The 27,451-nt window shown below is 39.4% G+C and overlaps 1 protein-coding gene across 1 annotated transcript in view; it reads right to left on the minus strand.

The window, feature by feature from the left end:
• dgkg (diacylglycerol kinase, gamma) overlaps positions 1 to 27,451 on the minus strand; it is a 177,660-nt gene that overhangs the window by 106,061 nt on the left and 44,148 nt on the right. The window contains exons 4-6 of the mRNA XM_084724388.1: positions 18,107 to 18,257; positions 2,675 to 2,938; positions 93 to 245 (exon numbers count right to left, since the gene is read on the minus strand). Of these exons, the coding sequence (XP_084580514.1) occupies positions 93 to 245; positions 2,675 to 2,938; positions 18,107 to 18,257 (568 nt within the window). The remainder of the gene's footprint in view (positions 1 to 92; positions 246 to 2,674; positions 2,939 to 18,106; positions 18,258 to 27,451) is intronic.

The following is a 27,451-nucleotide window of genomic DNA, read 5'->3' on the forward strand; positions in this document are numbered from 1 at the left end:
ACACACACGATACATATGACAGCTGCTCTCACTCCACATCCCTCTGAGAGCATCTGATCCTCCGCCCACCCACCCCCGTCCCTGCCACTCACACTCCAGCTTGTCCTCCGGCGTCCCCCTCTCGAGCAGGGACAGGTAGCAGACGATGTCCTTGAGAAAGACCACCTGGGGCGACGGCAGGGGGGAGCTTTTCTGGGGCGACGGGCTCCTCCGCAGTGACAAATGCTTCTCAGAGTGGCTCCTCTCTGTTGATGTACAACACAAGCGTTCAAAGCTGCTCACAGCACCCATCACTCTCTCCACTGCACTGTGGTTCCTCTGCTGATATTAATGGAGTGACCAGCGCCTAAATTACACATTTAAGTCTTAGTTTGACAGTTTTAGAGAACTGGGATCCCAGTACAAGAGCCAGAGACAAAACAGAGCAGTGGAGAACAGGTTGACAAAACACTGTTTACAGTACAGACAGAGGATGGAGATGCCACAGGCTGCTGGCTGACCAAAACAATATGACATCATGTGACAGGGATAACCAATCCACAATACCTTAACTGGATTAGCAGCACCTAAATGGAAATGAGTCATGTTAAAGTTTAAAGTACAACATTACATTTAAAGCTGCAATAATTCATCAATTAAGTGTCCGAATTAAAGAACCAACACAACGGCCATAAGCATCATTTTGACTTTTGACTTCCAAACTCTATTATCTCTCATGTAAATACCAGATTAAATGATTCAGTTTATCTTTATCTGTTTAAAAATGAAATAACACCAAAATCTACCTTTTGCAAAATGTATTGATACTGTCATCAATATGCTGCCATCGTGTGCAGTAAAGCATAATGACTGCATATATTCACAGCAGTATTTTTCTGTAGGATAATAACCATCAGTGATCTGATTCAAATTTTAGATTCATCTAGAATTACTCAGAGTGAGAAACAGTTAAATTTATTGTATACGATTATAAACATGTTATTTTAACATTAATGATAGCAAATTTCCACCTAGAACATCAAAAAATAATCACAGAAAAGACTGGAATTGAGTACAAAAATAAAACCAAAAACAGGTTGTAAACATTGTTATTTGTAATAAATAAGTGTACACTGTTTCAAAATTTGAGAGCTGTAACACAAACAATAAGTGAGTTAAAGTTGCTGAAACAAAAAGTGTTACAACTGTCCCTGGTCTTCCCTACTTTATTTTTAATTTAGTCTAATTAATTAATTATTTGTATTTTAATGTTAAAAAAAATTGAAATTGAGAGCACTATTGAAGTTTTATTGACAGAGACAATGATAGTTGCTAAGCAACCAAGATGCATCTCCAACTGTGCAAAAAGTAACAGTATAACAGAGACAATTTCTGTGTGGTCACCCCCTGGGGCTCAAATAGGTCTAAATGTTCACATTTTGTTTACATTTTGTGTATTATATATATATATATATATATATATATATATATATATATATATATATATATATATATATATATATATATATATATATATATAACATGTTAAATTAAAGTATAGGCACTTTTAGAAAAAGTCAGGTACCAGCAGCATTGGATTTTTTAATTCAGCAAAGTTATAGCACATATAAATTTAAAAACTTGCCTTGGCTGTTCTAGTCTTAATCAAATATTAATTGACTATTAAACTACATTACAAACTATTTTGATAATAAGAAATCATTTTGAGTCTTTAAATAAATCAAATAAAAATATCTGAATTCATCTTTCTAAACGTGAGAATATTTTCTGGTTTCTTTACTCCTTTCCTCCTGTGGACAAAACAAGACATTTGAGGACATCATTTGGACTTTGGGAAACACTGATCAACATTTTCACAATTTTATGACTTTTTGGATCAGACGAGTAATCTATAATGAAAATAATCACTAGTTGCAGCCCTAATTACAACACACTCAAATTCAATTTTTATGCAAAGCCACCCAAAACTATGGAAGAGAGGCAAGTGACAAAAAAAGTTTTCAAAGTATGTTTGAAATTGTTTTCTCTCCAGTGTTTATGACTTAAGAACGAGTGAAAAAGTCAAGATAACATTTCTAGGTTCCTTAATTTTTTTGTCTAATCTGACTGGTTGGGGGAAAAGGATTTTTTTTTTCATCTGTGAAAACAAATGAAATGTTTGTTATTGTAATACTCATTTTGGCCACAGGAGGCTGAAGTGCACAACTGTCCCATAACTCGCTAAAAGACAATATATGTAGCTTGTGTTTAGAGTGTACAGGGAAATGAGGAAGTGGTGCACTTCAGCCTCCTGTGGCCAAAATGAGTATTACAACAACAAACACGAAGAAAAATGATGCTGATAAAAAAATCATCTGGCAAAACTTCTTTGAAAAACTGAGGAACTCGATAAGATTATTGCACCAAAACCATTTGTCATACCATTCACAAATGATTTCACAACCATTTTTAGTTGTGATATCTGGGTTTGTAACCATTTTTAGTGTTGGTATTGAGATTCATAACCGTTTTTAGCACTTATATCTGGGTTCTTAACCATTTTTAGTGTTGATATCTGGGTTTGTAACCATTTTTAAGTCTTATATCTGGGCTCTTAACTATTTTTAACATTCATATGTGGGTTTGTAACCACTTTTGGTTTTCATATGTGGGTTCTTAATCTAGCTAACCTCACCTGGTGAAAGTTTGGGGGACACTGGCGATCTGGCGGGACCAGCGTTGGGGGTCAGGGCATTGCTGCTGCCCTCTGAGGTCTTGACCTGGGTGCAGGGTGATCGGTGGGGCCCCCCAGGTGTATGGGCCCCAGTCCCTGAGCGCTGCGAGGAGGAGCGAGATGAACAAGGCGAGGTGGTGGCTCCTGAGCCTGCGGTGCTCATCACACTGGAGTGCTCCGGTGTGTGTCGGCCCATTGCAGACAGGATGCTTTTCCCGTTCATCCCTGGTGATGCAGATGATAAAAAAGCAGTGAACAGAAATTCCACAGGCAGTGGAGTATGAGGGGAGGGGGTGTTAGATGCATAAGGAGTCGGTTAATTGTAAGGTGCCACATAAGAAATATTCTAAAACTTCACAACAGTCCAAATACAAAACTCAGGATGCAGAGAGGGACAGGAAGCAGAAAGAAGGACAACACTGCGTTAAAACCTTGCACAAATACCATTCACAAAGCATCAAGTCATCCACTGATCCACAGGCAGAAATACCATGAACTCACATCAACACAATGAGAGCACACCAAAAAGGGGAGGAGGTTATAGCCAGCAGGACTCTTGTCCCATTAAGATGACATCACCCTGATGATACGGGCTAGCCGGCCTGCTCTGGTACCTGTAATGGGGGCACAGGCCACTTCGGTCTGAATAGAGATGCCTGCGTCAATGGAGCGGGCTTCTGCAGTCAGTCATTGTTTCGAGGGGGGAAAAAGACAGCAGCAGTAGCAGCAAGAATGAGAGAACATCAGTGAGGGAAAAGTACTCTTCATGTTTATGTTATTCAAGAACAGACAAGGACTGGTTCAAAATTAGAAAGTAAACATTGAGACGGGAAATGCGAATCAGAGGCAAGACCTATTTTTAGATCATTTGTCAAGAGCAGAAATCTGTTTCTATGTTTCTACATCAGAGAAGAGGAGTCACGCCCCTTCCAGTGGATCACCATGGGACAGGGCGACCAGACGCTCTGAAAAATTCAGGACAGTTCCCAATCACAGGCAGTTGTCCCAAATCCTGAATTCTGTCCTGTTTGCCCCGAAAATTAACCATCATAGATAATATGAACAACATATGAATAAGTGGAGATATTCTGATCCAAATTATTCTATTTTAATCCTTCTGACATGACCTGCCCCGACTCCCAGTCTCCAATTTCACCCTTTCTCATCTGGTCACCCTACCATGGAACCGAACTTTGGAAAGAAATATGTACAGTTGTCAACAGCAACAGAGAATTTTTTTTTTTTTTATTCCATTTGAATTGTGCCACGAATCACATGTATAATATTTGTCAGTTTAAAAGATAATTTTGCATGACAGGAAAGCGACGTTCTGATTTTCTCCCTCCAAAAGCTAACGTTAGCCACTGAAGTCTGTGTGATTTCGTACAGACTTCTCTCCCTGCCTCATAAAAAGACCAGGAATCACTGGATAAAACACTTGAGGTAAGATAATGTTACAAGGGACAGCAAGATTTGTATTGATGACATGTTGTATGAAACAAGAGATGTGGTTGAGATTTCACAAAGAACTGAACTAAACTATGTCAGACCTATGACAAATTACAACTTTCTTGTCTTGTAAATTGTGTTTTAAATTAACAGGTGTGACTTCACCTCTCTGGTGACTCTGCTTAAGTCCCGCCCCTTTTTGCTCTGTGTCAACAAGTTTGGTATCAGCTTTCTCCTTCCCAGTTTCCTTTCTGTAGATATGCCAGGTGCCAGGCTCGTCTATGTTGAAAAGATTTTAGTAAAAGTAAAGTATAGTCACATCTTAAGTTAGCTAATGCATGAATGGGGTCTAGACCTTTAGCTGCATGGATACTGCAGCTGCGTATGTTACGAGAGATCCCCAGTTTGATTCCCAGTCTAGACGAGCTTTGACTCCTCAGGGAGAGCTCTAAGCAAGCTTGGACATTTCACTGGCTAGATAGTTAACTAACATTAGCTGATTTTTTATTTTGATGTTTTTATCTGACATTGCTAATATTAGCTAACTTAAGATGTGATTATATGTTGATCCCCCAGCAGCAATTTTCTAATCTTAATCTTATCTTCAAAATTTTATTTCAACACTGCTGAACCTAGACCACAGCATATCTAAGTACAGGAAACAGGAAAGCAGAAGGTTGACTGACGTTCCCCCAGGTACCAAACTTGCTCAACTGTTATGGCGGCACAGAGCACAAAGGGGCAGGGCTTAGGAAGGGTCAACTGCAAGAATGGCAAGGAAATTAAAAATGAAGGAAGTGTCGTCACATCACTTTAGAACATTCTTTGCGTGATGCCAGACTGTGGTGCCAGTTCTATTGAAGCCTATGAGAGATGCATGAAGCAGCACAGAAGACCAACATATCTACTTTGCATGACCTTTGATGAAGAAATGCCTCTAATACACCAAGGAATAGACTTCAGAGAATAGCATACTGACTGATTTTTCCAAATGTGTGCATTTGTTTCTTTGCTGTTGGTCTCCAAATGGCATGATGGACATTAGCTTCAGTAGAACAGGTACCAAAGTCTGGAGCATAGAGTGTTTGTTAGTGATGTACTGTCCCTTCTTTCTTTTTTAGTTTCCTTGAGGAATGGTAAGAAGCTTTATCAGTGGATGTGATAAAGACCTATAGTGAGCAGGAGACAGTGACTTTGCTTACACACAAACTAATTTTCCACAATAATTCAGAATATGTCAGTATTCAGAATTTGATGCTATGTAAACAGCGTAGTCAGTTTGGATTATCCATATTAGGCCTTCTTCCAAATGTAGCATTTTCTGACTAAGACGTTTGTATTGTGCACGATTTAGAAGTCCTATGCGTCTCAGTTGGGGTTGCTTTTTTTACAGTCAGCTCTGAGTGAGGCCAGGCAACTTTATTTGTATAGTACATTTACACACCAGGGCAATTACAGAGTAATAAAATACAAAACAAATACAAAAGTACAGGCAAGCAAAGAGATAAAACATTTAAAAGTAAACTGGTGCAGTTCAAATCATGTGAAAATAAAAATGATAAAAGAACACAGCATATACTCCTATATTTAGATTCACTATTACATTAAATTAAATTAAAAACATTTTAAAAACCAATCAAAATGAAGGCTATTCAAAACCTAAAGAAGATAAATTTTAAGCTATTATAAGGAAGAGAAGGCAGTGTAACAGGAATGTTTTTAACTTTGACTTGGTCAGAGTCGTGGCTTGTCTAATATCATCTGGGAGGTTATCTGACTGTTGGGACAGACAGTAAGCTCACGACCTAAAGTCACTTAGAGGTTTAAATGGCACCAGCAGTATCAGAGATGTTTTTGGGCCCAGAACCACACAGAGATTTGTAGACGAGCAGCATGATTTTCAAGTCTGTTCTCTGAGTGACTTGTAGCCAGTGTAAGGATCTCATTTCATGTGGTCATAATTCCTAGTTTTTGTCAGGACCCTGGCAGTAGCATCCTCAATAAGTTGTAGTAAGTGAAGGGCTTTGCTGGAAAGCCCTGTGAATTAAGCCCCGCGCTGTAAACAAACCAACTAGCCAACAGTATGGAAGTCTGGGGTAAAGATGATGCATGAAAGAAAATCTCACATTTCTAGCTGGAGGGAGAAATACAGGTACTTTTAAACATTAATAAAGATTTTGATATCAACAGGATTTTGGACATGTGCAAATATCTCGACGCCAACCTTGTCAAGAAGGTGACTGAGTGAATGAAAAAAGGAGGTTGTGCCTGCAGGGTATGCAAGAGAAACATACGAGATCAGGTAAACTTTATTGACTGAACACCAGGGAAATTCAACAGTGACAGTCTAAATAAGATACAGATGAAATAAAGATAGAAATAAAATATGAAAAAATAAAAAACAACTCACACAAACTATATCTATAATTGTATAGGATTAATCCACATGATAGTTGCACAGGCCCAGATATAACTGCCAAGTCGAGACATACAGGATCTACTGCATGTATATATAAAATATATAAGGACATACAGAGGGACTGATGTAAAGAATAATCATACAGTATAATGAATAATGTGCTTAATAGTATAAAATGTATAATATGTGTCTATATTATAACAAGAGTTGGGAGGGTTATTTTTTAAAAAGTATTAATATTAATACCTGTTCAAAAATGTAGTGAGTAATGTAATCAAAGTCACAATATTAAAGTAACGTAACTTGATTACTTTCCCTTATTTTTCAGTTACCTCAATATAAAATATGGTAAACTTGTTTAGCCTAAATTAGTTATTTTAGGGCTGCAACAAACTATTGTTTTCATCGTTGATTAAATCAGTCAGTTATATTTTCAATTAATCAGTTAGTTGTTTGGTCCATGAAATGTCAAAAGATGCTGAAAAATGTGGATCAAAGTCCAAGTCCAAACGTCTTGTTTTGTCCACAACTCGAAAATGTTTCTTTACTCTCAGGGAGGATATAATGATAAATCCTGTTGCAATTTTGTCGTCCATATGCTACACATGTTGGACCTATTTTTCAAGTCTTTCCAGCCATGATTGTTTTCATTATTGATTAACCTGTCGACCATTTTCTCCAATAATCAGTTATTTGGTCAAAAAATGGTGAAAAGTCCAGCACGATGTCCTCAAATGTCTTGTTTTGTCCACAACTCAAAGATATTAAGTTTACTGTCAGAGAGGAGTAAAGAAACCAGAAAACATTCACATTTAAGAAGCTGAAATCAGAGAATTTAACTTTTATTTATTAAAAAAATGACTCAGAACAATTAATCAGTTATCAAAACAGATGCAGATTAATTAAATAGCCAATCAATCATAGATTAATTGTTGCAGCTCTGAGTGTTTTATGTTTGTTGTTGGTTTATTAGTTTGTCCAGCTGTTCCTTCCTTCAGTATGTGCACAGGTCATGATAATGACTGGCAGCTCTGTGGACTCTATGCATGGTAGTAAATCGTTCCATTTTAAAATAGTAATTCTGCTAATAATCTCCATTTTTACTAAATGTATCTAAATTATGTCTTTTATCTATAACTAATAGAATACACTTACCTTTGTTTGTATTCAGATTATATAATCCTGTTACATGTCATCTGTTACTCCCTAAAACTGAATATAAATATTGGTGAATATGTTGCACAACCTGAGATAAAAAGAAATAGTGCAGATAAGTGGTGCGGGGTTTGACAGACACAAAAACTATTTCATCAAATCATAAAAAATACTATTTTGATGCAAAGAAGCAAAAAGGCTCAGTCCACTTTTCTATTATCAGAATATAAACGGTGCATGTAAACATGAAATATTAGTGAAATATTCATTTTCATTGGACATGTTCACAGCTTAGCACTGGCATTTTCGGAATAAAGGCAAAAACCGTAATATTTTGTGTGTGTGCATGTAGCTACTGATTAAAGAGAAACCAGAAAGCATTACACTGCATACAGTAAAATGTTTTTTTATAACTGTCCCTGCAGCAGAACTGATGGTAATATTGTTCATTTTATCTCTTTCCTCTGACTGGAAGCTTCAGACATAAAGACCTCCTGGTGCCACATGAAGACTGATGAAATAAAAAAAACAATCTACAGTCAGTAACAACAGTCATCAAACATAATTGTAAGATTTGATCAGCACAGAGACCAGCTCCATCCTGACTGACTCATGTCATGTTATTGAACATCACCAGCAGGTGTCAGTGCAGGCTCTGTCAACTGTCCCCCCATGAGACCCTAAACACACCGTGAACACCAACCTCACATTTCTCTTTTTCTCCCAGAAATATTACAATGAAATGAATTCATTATCAACAGGATATCACTTGAGATTCATGAGACTCTTGGTTTGTACCTGAAAGATGAAAAAGAATATCTACTAGGAGCAGATCAGCAGATAAATAATCCCCGTCTGACATGGGAATATTTTGGCATTTTGCATAGTGTGTATATAACATAGCATGGATACAACAGCTGAGCAGATTTAGTGTTGAGATGACAGCAGAAGCAGCAGCAGCACCATCACAGATTCATGGTCTGCCACTGTTATTGCCCTTTTTTCAGACTCTGCTGACTTCACATTATAGAGAGGCGAAGTAGCTGCTGGATCACCGTGGGACGTAACTTCAGAAAAAATACTGTGCTATGAAAAAAAAAAAAAAACTGTCAAATACTCCGCCATGATATTTTGTTTTAAATGGTTTGTCCACATAAAAAGCTTTTAGAAAACTGAAAAGCTGGAAGCACATCGGCAAATAGAGAAGCAAAGTGTCTCCCGTTCTACAACCATGGGACCTTACTTGAAGAAAAAATGAAAATGTCTGTTGCAAGATTATTTTTTGATCCCGTTTGAATTGTGCCTTGAATTACACATATGATGTTTGTTGATTTAAAAGAGAATTTTACAAGACAAAAAAGTCACCGTAGGTCTTAATACTCTGAAAGACCATGAACATACATAATTAGAAAGACTTACACACCTAGAAGTCACATAAGTGATGCCATGATTTCCTCAGACTGAAAGCTAACGTTGTCCGCTGCAGCTTCCATACCTGCTTGTTTTGGTAACAGGATGTAGTTAGTCTTACTCATACTTTCTCTTTGCAGCTGATAAAAGGACCTGGAGTCACTGGATAAACAGAGACATGAGGGATACCAGATTCATTGAGCGAACTAATCTAAAAGAAACCTACAACAAATTGTGTCTTGTCTTGTGAAAAAGGATTTTTTAACTTGACAAACATCATACATATAATTCATAGCACAGTTCAAACGGGATCCAAAAAAATACTGTCTCTTGCAATAAAACAGACAAGTTAGGTCCCATGGGGCACAGTGGAGCACAGAGGAGCGTGTCTTTGACTCTCTAAATCTTGATAAACTGCCTGAAACAACTGGTCATTTCATTAATTAGCGACAAAATTAATCAACTAGCTACTATTTTGACAATGGATTCATAATTTCAGTCATTTTCAAAGCTATGATTTTCATTGATTTCAGCTTTCTTTGTCATGTAAACTGAGTGTCTCTGGGTGACATGAAGATGCTCTCTTGATCTCTGGAAAATTAGAATTTTCACAGTTTTCTGATATTTCATAGACAAAATAATTAATCAATTAAATAATTGTAACATTAGTCACTAATGGAAGTAATTGCTAGCTGCATCCCTCACTGCTTAATTACATGTTATGGAAACGTACCATTAAAAGTATCCTGTGGAGTTTTTATGTCTAACAGCACTATGGAGAAGTTTTTTTCTGTAAGTGGGTCCCACTTTTCTTTGTCTTGCACCCTCAAACGCTACACATGTTCCTGCCAATGGTTTCACATGATCCACTGATCTACCGTTGTGAAAATGTGCCAAGATATACAGTAATGTGCCAATAAAGGCAGAAAACACTGAAGGAGACTGCTTAAACCCACTATAAAGAATTTTAAGTGGTTATGAAACTGACTCAATGCTGATATCTCTTGAAGACCTACAGAAGCAAATGAGATCCTCAACCAGAAGATGGGCTATTTCAATAAAGTTATTTTTAATGCCTGCCGCCATGTTGGATTCTCTGTGAAATCAGTTGAAATGATTTACTACACACAGACTGAGAACTACGTTTACATTTTCCAAGGCAAAATTACAGTGAGTAGTTCGTTAAGCAGAAAAAACAGAAGCATAAGTAGATTTTTTTTCAGACGTATTTTGTGGGACAAGAGCAGCAAAGAGAAAAAAGGGGGAGTGACAGGGCACGAGAGAAACGTGAGTCACCCTTGGTCGGTCATTCAATAGATCTGAGAGAGAACTGACCGCCCTTCTTACACAAGTATGTAATATCTATTTCTCATTTATGAAATACATTGCAGGAGGTGGAATGGGGGTATGGATCATGGTGAACATTACGGTAATACAGCTGGCTTATAACATTTTATGATGGCCTTACTGAGCTACATCTTATTATTGCTTATTATTATGACATAACGTTATGAGGGAATGTTGATAACTTTAGCCAGTTAAACCAATCTATTAGTTGAAGGCTTACATGCTACCCAGGTGTCTAAATGGTACAAAATAAAATGTACTTTGTTTCACAATGCTCATATTATAGTGAGTATTTGTACACAGTGCACAAACAGACACATTTCCTCATTGCTATGCATCCTGCAAACAGCTGTGTTTAAAAAAGATGAAAGCATTAAAATAAGCTGATCAGGATCTTTATGACACCAGAATGTGGAACCACAGGATTTGTTACCAGACTTGTTTCCTTTACAGGATCCAACTGAATTACACCTCAGCAGCCTCCCAGTGACAGCCAGTCACTCATATTTATTACATAAATATGAAATATTTTAATTAATGTTAATGCATTAATTATGATAACATTAGAATATAATATTTATTATTTTATAATTACCCTATCTTGAGTAGGTTATCTTATTTCACCATTTTTATTTTACATCACCTTATTCCCAGTGTTTATTCAGAAACTACTTTAATGTGTTCACCTTGTTTTTCTCCCCATCTGTGTCTGATCTGTTGACTTTCTTCATCAGCAGTTTGTCATATAGATTCACCAAAAATATTAAAGTCATGTTTTGAAATTTTTTCACCCATGATTAATTTTTCACAGCAGCAGCAGCAGCAGCAGCAGCAGCAGCTGAGCTGAGCAGTGGGGACAACGACGTCACCAATAAAGTAAGGGATTTTATGACTTTACTTCACAACCATGACCTGCTCCCTGTACATTATTATTTTGAAATGATTTTAGTGATTTAACAATGATTGTATTGTTCCTTCAGAGTCTATGATCAGAACTGTGTCTATAGCAACAGCCTGTTCTTCATAGCAACAGTCTGTTATATAAAACTAACAGACCTTAGAATGCTGTCATTGACCAATCAGAATAGAGTATTTAACAATGCCATATAATAAAACAATTTAAACTACATGGTACCAAATGACGTCGACACCAAGCCGGTGTGCTACTACAAGTATTTACTGAACAACTGCTTAAGATGACATATACATTAACCAGGAGACTCTCTGTATGTGTCTGTGCAGAGCAGAGTGTGACTGTCTCACAGAGCACAGCAGCAGAGTGACCAGGTGAGCAGAGTGAGTGGAGATCATCTACCAGGCGTCGTTAATCAACCATGGATGCCGTCATTCTCTCAATGGATAAAACAACTGAAATAAAAATGCTAAATCTACTTGGGCGGCTGCTAATTCGCCTGGGCGGCCAGCCCAAGTAAAGTCTCTGTGTGGGGAATATTGCTATATCTTAAACCTAAAGAGTGTGTTTGACAGCCTGAAACTCAAATCCCCCACAGCAGCCAGGCTAAGTAGAAGAAAACTGTAGAAAATATCACAAGTTCAGGTGGACGGGTCAAATGACAAAGCAGCAGTAAGTTGTTATAACCTCTAGAAACACTGAGAGCAGTATTCCACCCTCTACATCCCTTTACCCCTGTCTGTGTCCCTCTCAGACAGATACATGCTGCTGTGATGCACCCAGCCAGCTGGCACAGCAGCGCATCCATGCGCTGTCAGCTCAGCTAATCAGAGCTCAGAGCGCAACAAAATCTCTATTCTTTCCTCTACACAGTCCAGTCATGCTCAAAATGACAGTGTAGACCTACACATGTACACTTCTGAAATTTCACTGTTACAATATGAAGGAAAAAAGGGTATGAAGGGTGATGAAGGCTTACTTGTTTTACTGCTATTAAATAATGAGGAACACATTTGGAACAATTTGTTTCTTTATTTTAATAGCCTTGATCTTCCTATTAATGTTATCCCATCAGCTTCTCTGTTCCAGCTGCAGGATAAGCCCATTGGAGAGCGCAGACACACAGAGCACAGAGTGACCCTGACATTTCTGCTGCTATAATGCATAAAGTTGGTGAATAAACTTCACCAACACACCAAAGCACTTCTAAAAGGATAGAGCTTCAAAATACCAAGGCTCATTGAGGTGAGAGAGCCTCTTGTATTTTACATCATTTTGAATTTTTTAATCCGTTAGTTGCCTGTTAATGGATGTCAGCTATCGAAAGCAAAATGAACCACGACTGACATCCTTAGTTCTGAATGAATAAGAATGTTCAAATTGAGAAGTTTGCTCTTTGTTCTTCTTACTTTTGGCAATTGAATTACATTTTTGTTATTAAAGAGAGAGTTAATTGTTGGGATCACAGAAGATCACAAAATTCACGGTTTGGATTATATCATGGTTTGAGTCACAGACAGACACAGAGCTGCTCCAGTGAGCCGGGATGACCTGTGTAGAGGTTAAGACTGCAGATACACACAATCTTATGTTCTGTTTCTTTGACAACACCATAGTTACACCAGTGAAAATGTCTTAAGACAGAAACAGTCAGGATTTCACTCGAGACGATGTGATGTCTTTTTAATCAGTTGCTCTTGACAAAGTAAAACACAGTGTGCATCTGTCCTGTCTTTAGATCTCTAGATTTCAGGTATTATAACAAACATAAAAGTAACAGCAACAGTAAAACTGTTTCACACTATGATGCGTGCTGAACCGTGCAGGGCAATATGTACGGGACACGGAAACTGCCATCCATTGCAGCCCTAGTTAAGTACTGAATAAAGGTACCATTGGGCACTAATAACAAATTCAATGTACTACTACCCAACAAAAGAACTCACTACCTTTTTTGTCCACATGAGCCTGAGAATTGCATTCAACATGGTGGTGGGACATCATGGATATCACCAATAGGTTTCAGGGAGCACAAAACATAACTTTTGTTTGTTTTGAAGAAAACTCCACAGGGCAGCTTTAATTTTTGAGGATGCAACCAACCAACCCCCTGAAGGAATGCAGGATACATGAGGCAGCCATCATCTGCACACAAACGTGTAGCTCAAAGCAAGTACATCAGAGACTTTAGAGTCTGTGAGGAAAAGCTTTTCTGTTGCCATCAGAAATGCAACATCCACCTGCAAACCACAATAATACAATACAATAAGGAAAAGTAAGACTTAACTGACATTTCTTCATTTATTAATGACAAGAAGGATGACACAAGGCAAGGAGGGGGACATGCAATGGATGTCTCCGGATGAAGTCGAAGCTGGGACGTCACAAACTCAACTGTAACTGAGACACTTGGTGCAAACTGGGACACCAGAGCTGCTACATGACATGCTGTCACTCACATTTAGCCTCTCTACACTTGTTGCCTCTTACTTCTACAAGCATTATACCACAGAAATAGATTTCTAATTCAACAGTCCATCTGTCTGCTCAGCTGCTCTGTGGTGAGGAGCAGACAGGCAGAACCCGGCGCCAAGGCCCACACAGCACTCACATGGAAGGATGGAGGCGGACACAGTTTACATACTGCACAGAGCAAGGTGCAAGAGACCTACAGCACCCGAAGATTTCTATCTTCTGCTCTGGTCAGTGTGAAGTGAAGGGAGAGTGTAAATATAGACTCATTTGCAAAGAGAAAATTGTACTGGATTATCCTTGCAGTCCATGTGATCATCTCTGGTGTAAAAGAGTTTGGTATTTTTAAACCTGGGCACTATTTCCTACATATTTGTTAATGTTCTAAATGACTAATAGGTACAAAAGATTTGGAACTGGTCCAGTAGATTGCCTCATCCAGCAGCCACAAAACAGGCTGCAATGACTGCAACTAGGGTTGGTTGGTTTACACCGTTTCCACTGGTCCGATCCAACCCACAAACTTAATTTGGTTTGATTTAACACTAACCAACTGAACTGGCAGTTATTTTAATTTAACATCCTGGAAAGTAACAGAGTTAAATGGGGGCTCAGAGCGCCATCACTCCTTCAGTAACGTACAAAGCAGGAGTTGGACACACAACCACACCTGCAAAACTCCCTCATGGTTCACTGTTCAAAACTGCAAACATAAACCACAGTGTTCTGAACAGGCACGTTACAAACATCAAACTAGTTTGCTGTTTTGTAGGGGTGTAACGATTCACTCATGCACCCGATGCATTGGACTTTAATGTGTTAGATACAAGTGCATTGGTTCAGACGACCCTGCATCGGTAAAAGCTGAACATGAAGCGGAAACAAATCGATGCAGCACTAGTGTATCAATACATCTCATTAGGATGCACGTACGTTTAATTTTGGCTGCCACTGTTAACTTTCCTCTGTCTTCTCTCTCACGCTGTCTCTGCCTGCACCGCTCTCGCTGGACGCCTGCTGCCACGCTCACAAAACAAGCGCTCCCTCCTCGCTCTCATGTGTCTCCTCTTCATTTACTTAAAACAGACAGTGCTGAAAACAGCGACAGAAGTGACATTGTACTACATTGCACCACTAAACCTTCATAACACTTAAGTGTAGACTAAGTTTGGAAACACTGCTGCAGATAATTTATGCAAAACATGTCTGACAGCAGAGTACAGAGACACGAGTCTGACCTGCAGAGACGTCATGTCACTGTGAGAGCAGGTAACACAGAGCATCACTGTTCCTCCACACTGATCAAAACCACAACACTCTTCATATGAAACAGAGCAGCAGATCATCTTTTTAAATTTTAAATAGTTTTAAATTTTCTCATTTATCTCATCTCATTTACACACGAGACTCATAATAAGATATAACCACCACTGTAATGTCTCCTCTCTATAACTGTCAGGATTTTTGGTAACTAACAGCACTCTACAAATGTAGCATTACTTGAATCAAAATGTAAAGACTGACACATTGCATTGCCTTGTATTGCATATCGTATCGTGACAGAGCAGAATCGTATCGAACAGAATCGTTGGCGACTTAAAGATTTATAAAATATATTGTATCATTGAACATGTATCGAGATACGTATCGAATCATCTCAGTCAGTGTGATACACACCCCTACTGTTTTGTGTTCCAGCACTAGAAGGCATCATGGGAAATGTGGGTGGTCTCTGCAGCACTTGCAGTACAGTACACATCACAGCTGAGCAGACAGTGGTACAGAGCTAAGTTGCTAACTAACTTGTGAAATACATAAACAGTGACCCCGTACCTTTCGCTTTCAAACATATCTCTGATATAACCTTGTCCCTGACTGTTTGCCATCTTAGTGAGGTAGCTAGCCAGCTACAGTCAAAGCCTCATTCTGATCTGCTCCCATTTTCCCTGTTAAAGTCACGGCATGATTTTGTTCAAATACAATCGCAACACCTCCCGTATCCGTTTTAGATTTAAAGCACTCTGGTATTTCAGTGGACAGAAACCCTTCATTTCTTAAAAAGTCTGTTGTCACCATGAAACATTTACAGGAACATATAGTGGCAACTCCACTCAGGAGCAGCAGGGTCAAGTGTGTAGTGTTGCCGCCTGTCCTGAATAATACAGGACTGTCCTGTATTAAAAACTAAAATGCACTTACTGAATTGATACAGGACGTGATTTGTCCCATATTTTTGTGTGCACACACTACTCTAATATATACATAATGTTTTCACATACTTAGAATGAGGACAAATGATAAAACCAAAAGAGTTCATGAGACATAGTGGAACAGTAGACTTTGCAGAAAAGAATGACTATTAAAATGATAGGTAGCTGTCACTCAATGACAGAACGTAAGAAACACACCAGTTGGATGTTGGACACTATTTTACAAAAGGGCAGGCCACACCATCCACAATGAGATCACGCAGAGAGTAGCAGAGAACTTTGAAATTCATACATAAAAACTGTAGGACTCAAAATCTCAGCTGGAAAGGTGTTCCTTATTTTTCCTCATTGAAGGTGGCAACCCTACGTGTGCGCAACCTAGCAGTAAAATTCAGTATTTGGCTTGATATTAAAACCAGTTGCTGCAATGTAATCCTTTAGAGCAAATGCACCTGTCAAACTATGTCCACTAAAAGTGCTGCACTGACATTGAGGCAGCAGTGGACCAGCAACTCCCATGTTCTGCAAAGTAAAATGTTTTTCTGAGTGGAGTTTGACCTTGCAGAGAGCAACACATCAGCTTTACTTAAATCTAAGTTTTGCTTTACTTTGCTATGACATTGTCTGTTGCTGTCTGTTGCTGAATGCCCTTGCAGCTGTTTTAACATGCTAAATTGGTCAAACAGCTGTCCACAACAGAAACAAGTTCCAGCAATTCTAAAACCACCAAAAACTACAGGTGATGATAGGCCACAGGTGCTCAAGGGTGCCTTACTGTACTACTTGGTGTGTTAGGGTTCAGGGCTGTTGAAACATGGCAGCCATCATGACTTTAAAGTTCAGTATAGAATGACATTGATATCCTGGATAAGTTTAAGATAAGCTACAAAAAACAGCAAGACACTGAAAATTTGGTTAAGTCTTATGGCAATCTCTCCTTCAGCACCTTTTTGTGGCAAATTCTTTTCGGTATCCAGACATTTTTTCACTCAGGGTTTTGAAGGGAAGTTGCTGTGTCAAAAACTCTGTAGAGGATTCGATTTTTTTCAAAGTGAATCTGAATGAAACAGCTGTGAACACCTGTAGATTTTTTTTCCAGGAAAGACCTGCCTGACAGTTTGTGTCAAGAACACCCAGTCCAACAACTTCAGCCCTGTCTCCTACAAACTGCATGTATATACAACCTATGTGCATGAAACATAATCACTGATTATCTTCAGAGACATTGCTTTGAGTGGATAAAACCCTATATTTATACACTGTCCTTTAGTCACAGGGAGGCAGTTGAGATGGGTGAATGGTGGACATACAAAGTGCAGGACCAGAATCCAGGGTTCACATCCAGACTCCTCTCTGTGGTTAGGGTTACGCAATCCGAGAGGTTGGTTAAAGTTAGGGAAAGATTGTAATTTTGCCTAAATGTTGGCGTTGGAGTGTCAGGTTACTACCAGCAGAGCCAGCTGGTAATTCAAACTCTTGCTGAAGCCGGTTATGAGAAGAGTGAAAACATATTTTCCATGAAGAAAAGACTTCAGTGTCATTCTTTGCTCTTCTTTCAATGAAGAAATCTCTCTCCAGTTCTGATATAACTGATGCTATCACAGTATCTACACTAACCTCTTCAGGGATGAGTCACTTCTTTGGACTCACTGGACTTATTGTCATCACACATAAAACCATGCCCATGGCTGCCAGCAGTCCCTCCTAGGAAGCTGATTGGCTGCAGCACTTTTGGTGTGGCCACAAAGAGATAACTTGAAGCCTGGCAAGATGGACTCTGGCGTGATCTCATGAATCCAACTGCCTTGCAAGGTAAACATATTATAGCTTTAACAGAAAATGTTAAACAACGTTCATTGAGTTGTTGTACACTGGATCATTCCTGTGATGCATCATTCTATGACAGCAGGAAACTGAAATGCGCTCACATAAACTGTCATGAATTCTAACTTCATTGTCAGTGATATGATCAGTGGTATTAAGAACTTAACTATAAAACACAAAGACAAACAGCCTACCCAGTAAGCTCGTTCCTGCACGAGACTGATCGGGAGAGCAGCCTCCTGTCTTGCTCTTGAAGGAGGTGAAGAGGTGCTGACACAGCTCCTCTGGGATGTCGTTCTCCAGGTAAGTGGCCATGAAGAGCTGGAAGCCCTCATAATCAATGGGCTGCATGGGAAGAGAGGAAACAGCAAAGAGGTTAGCAGAATTACCACGGTACACGCTCCCCTCAATTTGACGTTCACACCAACCACAGATGGATCATTCATTTGTTACAACAATGAAACAGAGAAAAATGTGATGGACTTTTCTGTTCAGGTTGATCTGCCTGGAAATGAAGGTCTGCAGCCTTGATCTGGGGTGACATTCATGCCAGTATTATCTTACAAGTAATGCATACTTGCCAACCTTACCTTGAGACCTCAAAAATGGGAGAATTTCGATACGCAGGGGGGTCTGGGGTTTGTTCCCTCCAAAATGTGACTTTTATACATACTGGTAACTTTTTTTTTGCAAACAGATGCCTGCAGTTGTTTTTGTAAGGATATGTTAGGTAGGCTGCTCTTAGAAAAAAACACCTTTCCTTCAGATTTTTCCAGAAGAAATGGGAATTTGAGTATTCCTAGTACCATTTTTCTCCATCTCTCACTTGAGCAGCTCTCTTCCAGTCACATGCAGCTGTGTTGCTGTAAAGCATTGTGCGGTGGTAGAAACAGGTTGTGTTAACAAAAGGGTGAAAATTTGTCAAAATAGGGAGAAAAACAGGAAAACCGTGACCTATAGAGGCCAATGAACAATGGGAGTCTCACAGAAAAATCGGGATGTTTGGCAAGTATGGCTTAATGAAGATATGGTTTGAAGCCGTTAAAGTGAAACCATTCTTAACAGATTTTGTAGTGAGGCTGAAAGGTCAGTAAAATGTCAAAAGCGCAGATTAGTCAAATGACCACCACAGAATATCTCATTAAGGTTAGCAGGGGCAGGATGGAGGTGCTGGAAGCAACACCCAGAGAAAACCTCGCTGTTTGGAGGCCCGATGGCTCAAAAGAAAACAAAACCATGTAGAGAAAACAACACTGACAGCAAAACATGTCATATTAACATTCCTGAACTGTAATGCTGAATACAGAAATGAAATGCTCCTTCATTTACCTCCTGCAAATCCCCCCCTCCCCAGCCATGTGGTGGGTGCATAGTAGCACTCAACTCAACAACCCCATGAACTTTGGCCTTTTCCCCTCTGGCAGGGTGACAGACCATCTGTAGCGGATAAGGCTGGGTTATGTTAGTGGACAGAATGTGCATGCAGTCTGCTCACACAGACACCACACAGCATGCAGAGCCCGCCGGGCTGAGGCTTACTTGGTTGAGAACGTCTTGCTTCTGTTTAACAGTTGGAACAACGAAGAGGAAAGGGAGGAAAGGGAAGAAGGAGGAAAGAGTGAGGGAGGAGTGGGTAGAAGAAGAGAAGGGGTTAGCTACTTTGTTGGAGTTAATATCGTTGATGAAGATGTTAGTGGATTGGTTGAAGACCCGACTGACTGCTCCTCGTTCCTGCAGGGACTGTTTGGTTCGTATTGTGCTGCACTCATCCAAGCACATCAGTCATAGCCTGAGGCTGTCTGGTTGCACATTTTAAGCACATACTGAATTCAAATGTACAGGACAGTCTCACTAAAATCAAAAATACATATTTTTCCTCTTACCTGTAGTGCTATTTATTCATCCAGATTGTTTTGGTGTGAGTTGCAGAGTTTTGGAGATATCTAATATCTCTCTAATATAATGGAACTACACAGCACTCAGCTTGTGGCGATCACAGCACCAAGAAAATACATTTGAAAAACTCAGCAGCGATGTCTCTTTCCAGAAATCATGACTCTGTTACTCAAACACCTTGTTGTGAGCAGTTTGAGTAGGCACTATTTTCTTTCTACCATCAACCATATCACTATGTAAAGCAAAGTGTGCATCTAGCTACGGAAGAGAGGTTCATGCTTGTGACAGTGTTCTCCTCACAAAGGCATGTCCCACCCTACTCTGCCTCTGATTGGCTTACCTTAATATGTTGGTAACACTTCAATTTCCAGGTCCAGTAATTTCATGGTAAATAGGTGGTAGCTGCCAAATAATATATTTGATATTCCTTCCAAATTACCCACAAATTACCTCCAAATTACGCCAAAATTTCATGCTTAATTATGTGACAATTAGCAAGAATTCTTTTCATGTAGTGAGTGGTAATTATGAACATATTTGAAATTTCACGGTAAGTATAAGGGGTGTAACGATTCACTCATGCATCCAATGCATCGGATATGAATGTGTAAGATACGAGTGTAGCGGTTCAGATGGCCTGTATCGGTAAAAAGCTGAACATGAATCAGAAACAAATTGATGCAGCACTTGCATATCGATACATCTCATTAGGACATGTATACGTTTCATTTTTGGCATCATGGAGCTGCTGCTGTAACTTTCCTCCGTCTTCTCTGTCTCCTATTCATTTTCTGTAAACAGACGGTGCTGAAAACAGCGACAGTCACACCGCAAACTTTCATAATGCACAAGTGTGGAACAAGTTTTGGATTTTATAAGAAAGATGAGAAACACCGCTGCAAATCATTTATGTAAAACATGTCTGACAGCAGAGTACAGAGACATGAGTCTGACCCACAGAGACGTCATGTCACTGTGAGAGCAGGTAACACAGAGCATCACTGTTCCTCCACACTAATCAAAACCACAGCACTCTTCATATGAAACAGAGCAGCACATCATCTATATAATATTTTAAACAGTTTTAAAGTTTGTTCATAGATTTTCATTTAGTCTACAGGATCTCATTTACACATGAGACTCAATATAAGATGTTAACATCACTGTAATGTCTCAATCTCTGTCTCTACTGTTACTATATTTAGTCAAACTATCAGGATTTCTTTTTGCAACTAAAAACACTCTATAAATGTAGCATTAACTGAATCAAAATGTAAAGATTCACACATTGCATTGTCTTGTATTGCATCATATCGTATTGTATCATGACAGAGCTGAATCGAATCGAACCACATTGTTGGCCATTTAAAAATTTCTAAGATATATCATATCGTTGAACATGTGTCAAGATAAGTATCGACTCAGTCTCAGTCAGTGAGATACACATCCCTAGTAAGTATGCAATAATTTGCGCCAGTGTTGTTTTCATGCAGATGATTGAATATTTACCATGAAATCTGGAGGTAATTGGCGGTTAAATTCAGATAAATTTCAAATATGTTGCTTTGTAATTACCACCAGCTACATGAAAATGGTACTTGCGATCTATCACATGATTAACCATGACATTTGTGGGTAATTTCTAAGGAATTTCAAATATATTACTTGGTAATCCCTACCTATTTACCATGAAAATATGGGATCTGGAAATTGAAGCTTTGCCGATATTTATTCCCTAACCCAATTCAATCACTCCCCTCATGCCTAAACCCATGTATAACCTACCCAATCCAAACAACCCCCACCAATCAGAACAGAGTAGAGTGGGTCATGACTTAGCCATCTTCGGCTGAGCTTTGACATTAGCAACACTGAGCTACCCAGCCCAGAGGAACTGAATCAAAAAACCAAGTAACTTTGAGAGTGAATATACTAACCAGGAATCATTCCTGCAGCCCTCTCTGAACTGAACTGAATCCCAACAAATCCTCCTGACCTATGACTGGGAGTGAAAACAGAGTGAACTCCAACTTTCCTTGCTTCATATTGTTGTCCAGCTGCCCACAGCTGCATGGATCAATGAATACACACATTTAATTTTACCTTAATTGTTTAGAAAGAACATCATGTATAGCTAACTAAACAAATCGACAAAAGCTGAACTGTTTATAAGTCTGTCTTTGATTTTCAGAACATTGGACACATACATGAAAGAAGAGATAAAAATGAAAAAAATGTCTCAAAATGTCTCTTATGATCACAAATGAATAAAATGAAGGATAACATTTAAGCATTTTTTCCATCAAAGCAACTTTGGTGTTGGTTTGGTCATGAAAAAATCTGAAGTACATCAAACACACCCTTCCAGTGACTGTATGTGTTTAGGAAGTAGAGGCGTGCACAAGTACTGTTAATATGCCAGAGTTACAGAACAAGCTGTGGAAGTCGCAAAGCTTCTTTGACGTGTTGTTGGAATAAAACTGAACATCAAGAAATGTCACAATGTACTTTGTCATTTTACTTGAGATTTTTTCCTCAAGAAGTGACTTCCTGCCAAAACCTCACAGCCTCGATGTCTGACAGTCAGCTGCAGCAGAAGCTGATGTTAGCGGCAGTACATAAATGGTTTTAGAAAAGGCAGCAGGGTTCCCTGCAGCATGGATTTAAGTCAGACAGGAACAAACACACTGGAATAAATTAGAGTTAAAGTAGAGAACTGTGGTTTATGTTGACCTTAAGTTATCAGATATGTTTTCTTGTTGGAAATGAGATCATGACAGGTTGTTGTATGTGGGTTTTGGGATACAGCTGCTGTACCGGACCAGCCTACTTTCACCTCTGCCAATGACCTATGCCCTCTCTACAGAGGCCAACTGGCAACACAGCTCATGTCAGCCTGGTAGAACTTAACCTGACACGCCTCAGAACCATCCAGGAGGTCATCCTTAGAAACTGTTGGGAAAAGGGCAGGCACTTTCAAACAACACTTCAACCAAAAGTCAAGATCTAAAAATAATCCAGTTACAAGGACACATGATGAAGAAAAGTTGCAAATCTTCCAATGTGAGAAGCCAGAACCAGAGACCAGCATTTTTGGAAAAAGGTTGGAAAGCATTAATTGATAGACAAAAAGGTTTCTGTAGATCAACTAATGATTAACTGACGAATCATTTCAGTGCCAGATCACATCAGTGCCATCAGTGTTTGCCAAATCAGTTCTAGGTGAGCTGTATGTGGCCGTGACTTCCAAGCAGAACCACTGCCAGTAAATGCAAATACACTAAGCAAACATAATAAGGCTGCGGTATGGACAAACCCCTTTCCTCCCAGGGAACATTTGGTTCTCACCAAAATAGGACAAAGTAAAGCTGATCCCTTTTGCACGTCAAGACTTAGTGGAAATATGCCTCTAATATGCCTGTGTTCAGCGGGTTAGAAGCTGCTGTAACTGACGCCCATCACAGAAGAACACACCGTGATGAGGATCCTCCCTCAGCTCAACAGTGTTGACCTAACCCTGAGAGCTCCCAAAGCCAGCCAGCCATTATTCATATCACTCTCTTCTCCTTATTTGGACAAATAAACCATGAGGCTTTAATTTGCTGTGCATCGTGTAGCACGGCAGGTTCACACAAATATGCTCATGCGCACACATCCCACAGAAAAATACACACACACACACACACAGTCTTTTCACACGCTACACTTCAGATATACTATATATATGAAAGCATAAAATACAAAAAGCTGTGGTCATATTTTGATAGATTTCCTTGAATATAAGTACACCCAGACGCATTCGTGGAAATTCTCGTCCCTCTGGAAAACGTGTTTACCCCAGAGTCTAAGGGACGATTATTTTCCCTGTGAGCGGGCTCACATTCAAGGCTGCCAATCTGTAAATATCTCCCAAGGGCAGCTATGACACATTTACATGGTTCATTTAATCTTTTTTCATTTTGGCAGGGCTGTCAGAATGATTTGATTGACTTTCTTTTGGCTTTAAAAGGTAGAACTACAGGCTACTGTCCTGCAGAGTAGATCTGTCCATCTAAAGTATAATGTTATCACACTGAAAAAATGAGAACATCATTTGTGATAAGCTGCAACCAGCTTGCTTGAGAAAGACTGGGCCTGACATGAAGAAAAGGGATAAAACCTTGGCATACTTGGTGTGCTAAACCTAGCTTAAGGCTTTTTTTTTAATGCTAAATTTTTTTTACAGGTCAAGCATGTAAGATTCAGGTGTACATATTGGCAGAATATGGAAGAAATTGAATATAACCATTCATATGTATGTTTTCATTAGTGTATAATCACCTAAAAAAATAAGAATAATTTTTCACTACATTGTTTTTCATGGGGGGGGGGGGGGGGGGGGGGCACATGAGAAATTGATCAGGCTGCTGTGGGCCAGACACAAATGATATCAGGTCCTAATAATGGCCAAATGTCTAATAATGGAATGGTCAGAAGTTTTCTACAAAGGGCACTTTTACTGTTGTCACCCTTTCTGAATTGACATGTTGAATTGTGGGCTAATATTTTGTTGGCAATGTCCAGTACATGATGTTTTACAGTGTACCATGCAGGCCGCATACAGGTTGTAACGATGGTAGCAGAGAAAGTAGAAGAACAACATAAACAACATGGATGTACAGCACTGAGGGAATAAAGTTACAGTTTAATATAAAAGATACAGTTCATTATCATTACCAATGAACACAGCACCGACCACTTTCAAAGTAAAGGTCTGATAACAGTTTAGGGGTTAGCAAAATGCTATTGAATGTCTTGGCTAGATTTTTAATTTTTGGTTTTCCATGATGGGCTTGTGGGCCACATGAAACCTTTCAGTGGGCCTCATTTTGCCCAGATCTGCTTTAGAATGAACCCTTTATAAGTACAGAGCGCCGGTCCTCTTTATACCTGCAAACTCATAAGAGGTGAAAAGGATCACATGTCTGTAAAGTAGGAGACCTGGTCGCATCCTCCCAAAGCATTCTGGGGCGCTCTGTTTTGTTTTAAAGAGTGACCTTCAGTTGGGGTTTTCTGCAGATATTACTACTTTTACTTTTGCCGTACTACTTAACTAAAAAGTAAAGTAAGTAACTAAATAAGTAAAGTGTTATAGTAAAACTAAACTGGGTCCTACAGTAAAAGTTAAGTTACTTTACTTAGTACTTTCACTTTAGTACTTGACATAGGACTTTAAATACAGGATTTTAACTCGTAATGAAGTATTTTTACATTGTGGTATTAATGCTTTTACTTCAGTAAAAGACCTGAGTACTTTTTCCATCACTGCAGGTCACAGAATCACCAAATACGGTGAAATGCCATTGTGAGTACTGTGACCTTTTTTGCTGAGTCACCAGTTAACACGGTCACCCATTAAATTTGAATACCGGTGGGACTTGTTTCATTCCCTGTTCATTTTTATTTCCCTCATAACCTATGACAATGATGTACGTTAAAATCAGCTAACAATACGAACGCAGTGGAGTTAGCCTTAACTCAGCAAAATGATTCTGAATTGTAATGTTAACATTGCAAGAATTCACTTAAGTTAACATTAGCTGGCATGCTAACAAGCTGGCATGCTTTCAATTATAAGCAGGTTGGGAAAGACCTGATTGGTTACATTAGGATACCGTACAACTTGATTTTGCAGGTTAATGTTACTTTAGCAACTCGTTAGCTAAAGTTAGGTTAATTAAACAGTATATAATGTTATCAACAGCAAACAAGACTTACCCCTTTTCTATGACTCTGCTCAAAACCAGCATACATTGTACACATTAATGTTTAAGAGGGAAAAGAAGACGATGCAGTTATCTTGATTGTGATTGGCCAAAGGATTTGTGTCATCTCACAAAAGATGTTTCATTGCAAAGAAGATCGTGACATGACAGCTGCTTTCTGAAACAGTCTCTGGTCTCACTCCAGTCTATGGAAAACTGTGCCTCCTGACTCTTGAGGGGAGGGTGAGGCAAGTAGAGATAGAAGGTTTGACTCTTTTTCTTGAATTGAGTTTGTATGAGTCACTAACTAAAAAGAGTTTTCAAGTGACTCGAGTCACCGAGTCAGTCACACAGAGCCCCCACTGGCCCCAGTCTTCAACTGGCATATCCATATCTTTTTAGACTGAATGGATCAAATCTTGACAGTGACATGAGTCATTCTGTGCAGGTTATAATGCTTACTCATGGATGTTTACTGACTGTGTCATGGAACTTGTAGGTGAGTGAGTTGGTGAATGATTCGTGCCGGACAGACAGCTCAGGTCAGAGAGTGCACTCCGAGGTGAGCGAATACTGACTGACTGAGTGATCTGTGTAGCCCGTGGCAGACCTTCAGCTCAGTGCAGGGAGTGGACTCCATGCTGGGAGAGCAACTACTGAGCTGAAACAAGTGCCATGGTTGCTTTTCTCACAGGTCTGGGTTAATACAGTAATTAACTTGATAGATTTCCAAAAATACAATTAATATACAAGTGTGTGTGACACGTGGGCCCTGTCTTACGCTGATCTAGAGCACAAGTGGAAAGCATGAGGCACAATGGATTTAATTTATTCAAGGTGTGTCCAAATCCACCTTTGCTGTCTGGTGCCAGGGGCACGAGTGGTATTTTGCATAGCGGGATACACCTATCAGGTGTGTCTAAGTACCCTTACTAATTCACAGGTGAGTTTAGGGTGAACATGCAATAAACCAATCAGAAAGTCAGCTCTCATCACCTTTAAGAGGCAGGTGCGCCGGCAGCGCAAGCAGAAGCAGCATGCCGGCAGATTTACCAGGAGGAAACAGAAAAAAGATTTTCAAAGCGAGGAGACAGATTTCATGGTTTGAGAAGTGAAAGCACGCAAGTGCTCAATATATGGAGACAGCAGGACGTCTCCAAAACAGCTTCATGTGAAAATAGTTTATTTTACATTAATGCCTGCAAAAACCAACACAATAAATGAACTGCAAATGTCATGCAGATATGTAACTGGTTATATTTTATACTGAAGCACCTTGAAATAGTGTTGTATTTTATAATTAATTCTTATCATCATCATCATTATTATGCAGCTCTGCTGGCTGAGGAGTGGGGGAGAGAGATGGTGCAATAGAGAGGGAAGGCGAACTGATCCAGATTCAAATAACACTTAACTAATCCACACTCCCGTGTGAGGAAGAGAATGACCATAAATGAAGGTGTTTTGTGATTGTGAAGACGTGTGTGTGTTTCCTCTAAGTCCACCAGGTGCTATCTTGTGCTGAAAGACCACAGACTTTGTGCTTCAACCGGGTTTTAACTGGTCTAAAGCGCAAGTGGTTTTTACTCCAATGCACTGAGCACAAGATTGCAAACGCACCGGGCCACGCCTTCCTTTATCCTTAATGTTTAAACCTCCTGCCCACTGCCGCACAGACCCGGCGCAAGTGCATTTGCTATCTTGCAGACATAGCAAAAATGGCACTTGTGCTCGTGTAAAATAGCAAAATCACTTGTGCTGGCGGCGAAACAGCTTTGCACCAGGTGTAAGATAAGGCCCATGGTCTTAATCTGTCTTTGCAGTTTGTAGTAGCAGACAGGAGGGGTGAGTCAGTGAACAAGTTAGTGGAGATGAGGGCTTGTCACTATTGAGTTTGGA

The sequence above is a fragment of the Lutjanus erythropterus genome, chromosome 8 (genome assembly GCF_056507025.1).
Source record: "Lutjanus erythropterus isolate fLutEry1 chromosome 8, fLutEry1.hap2, whole genome shotgun sequence".
Classification (NCBI taxonomy): Eukaryota; Metazoa; Chordata; class Actinopteri; order Lutjaniformes; family Lutjanidae; genus Lutjanus; species Lutjanus erythropterus.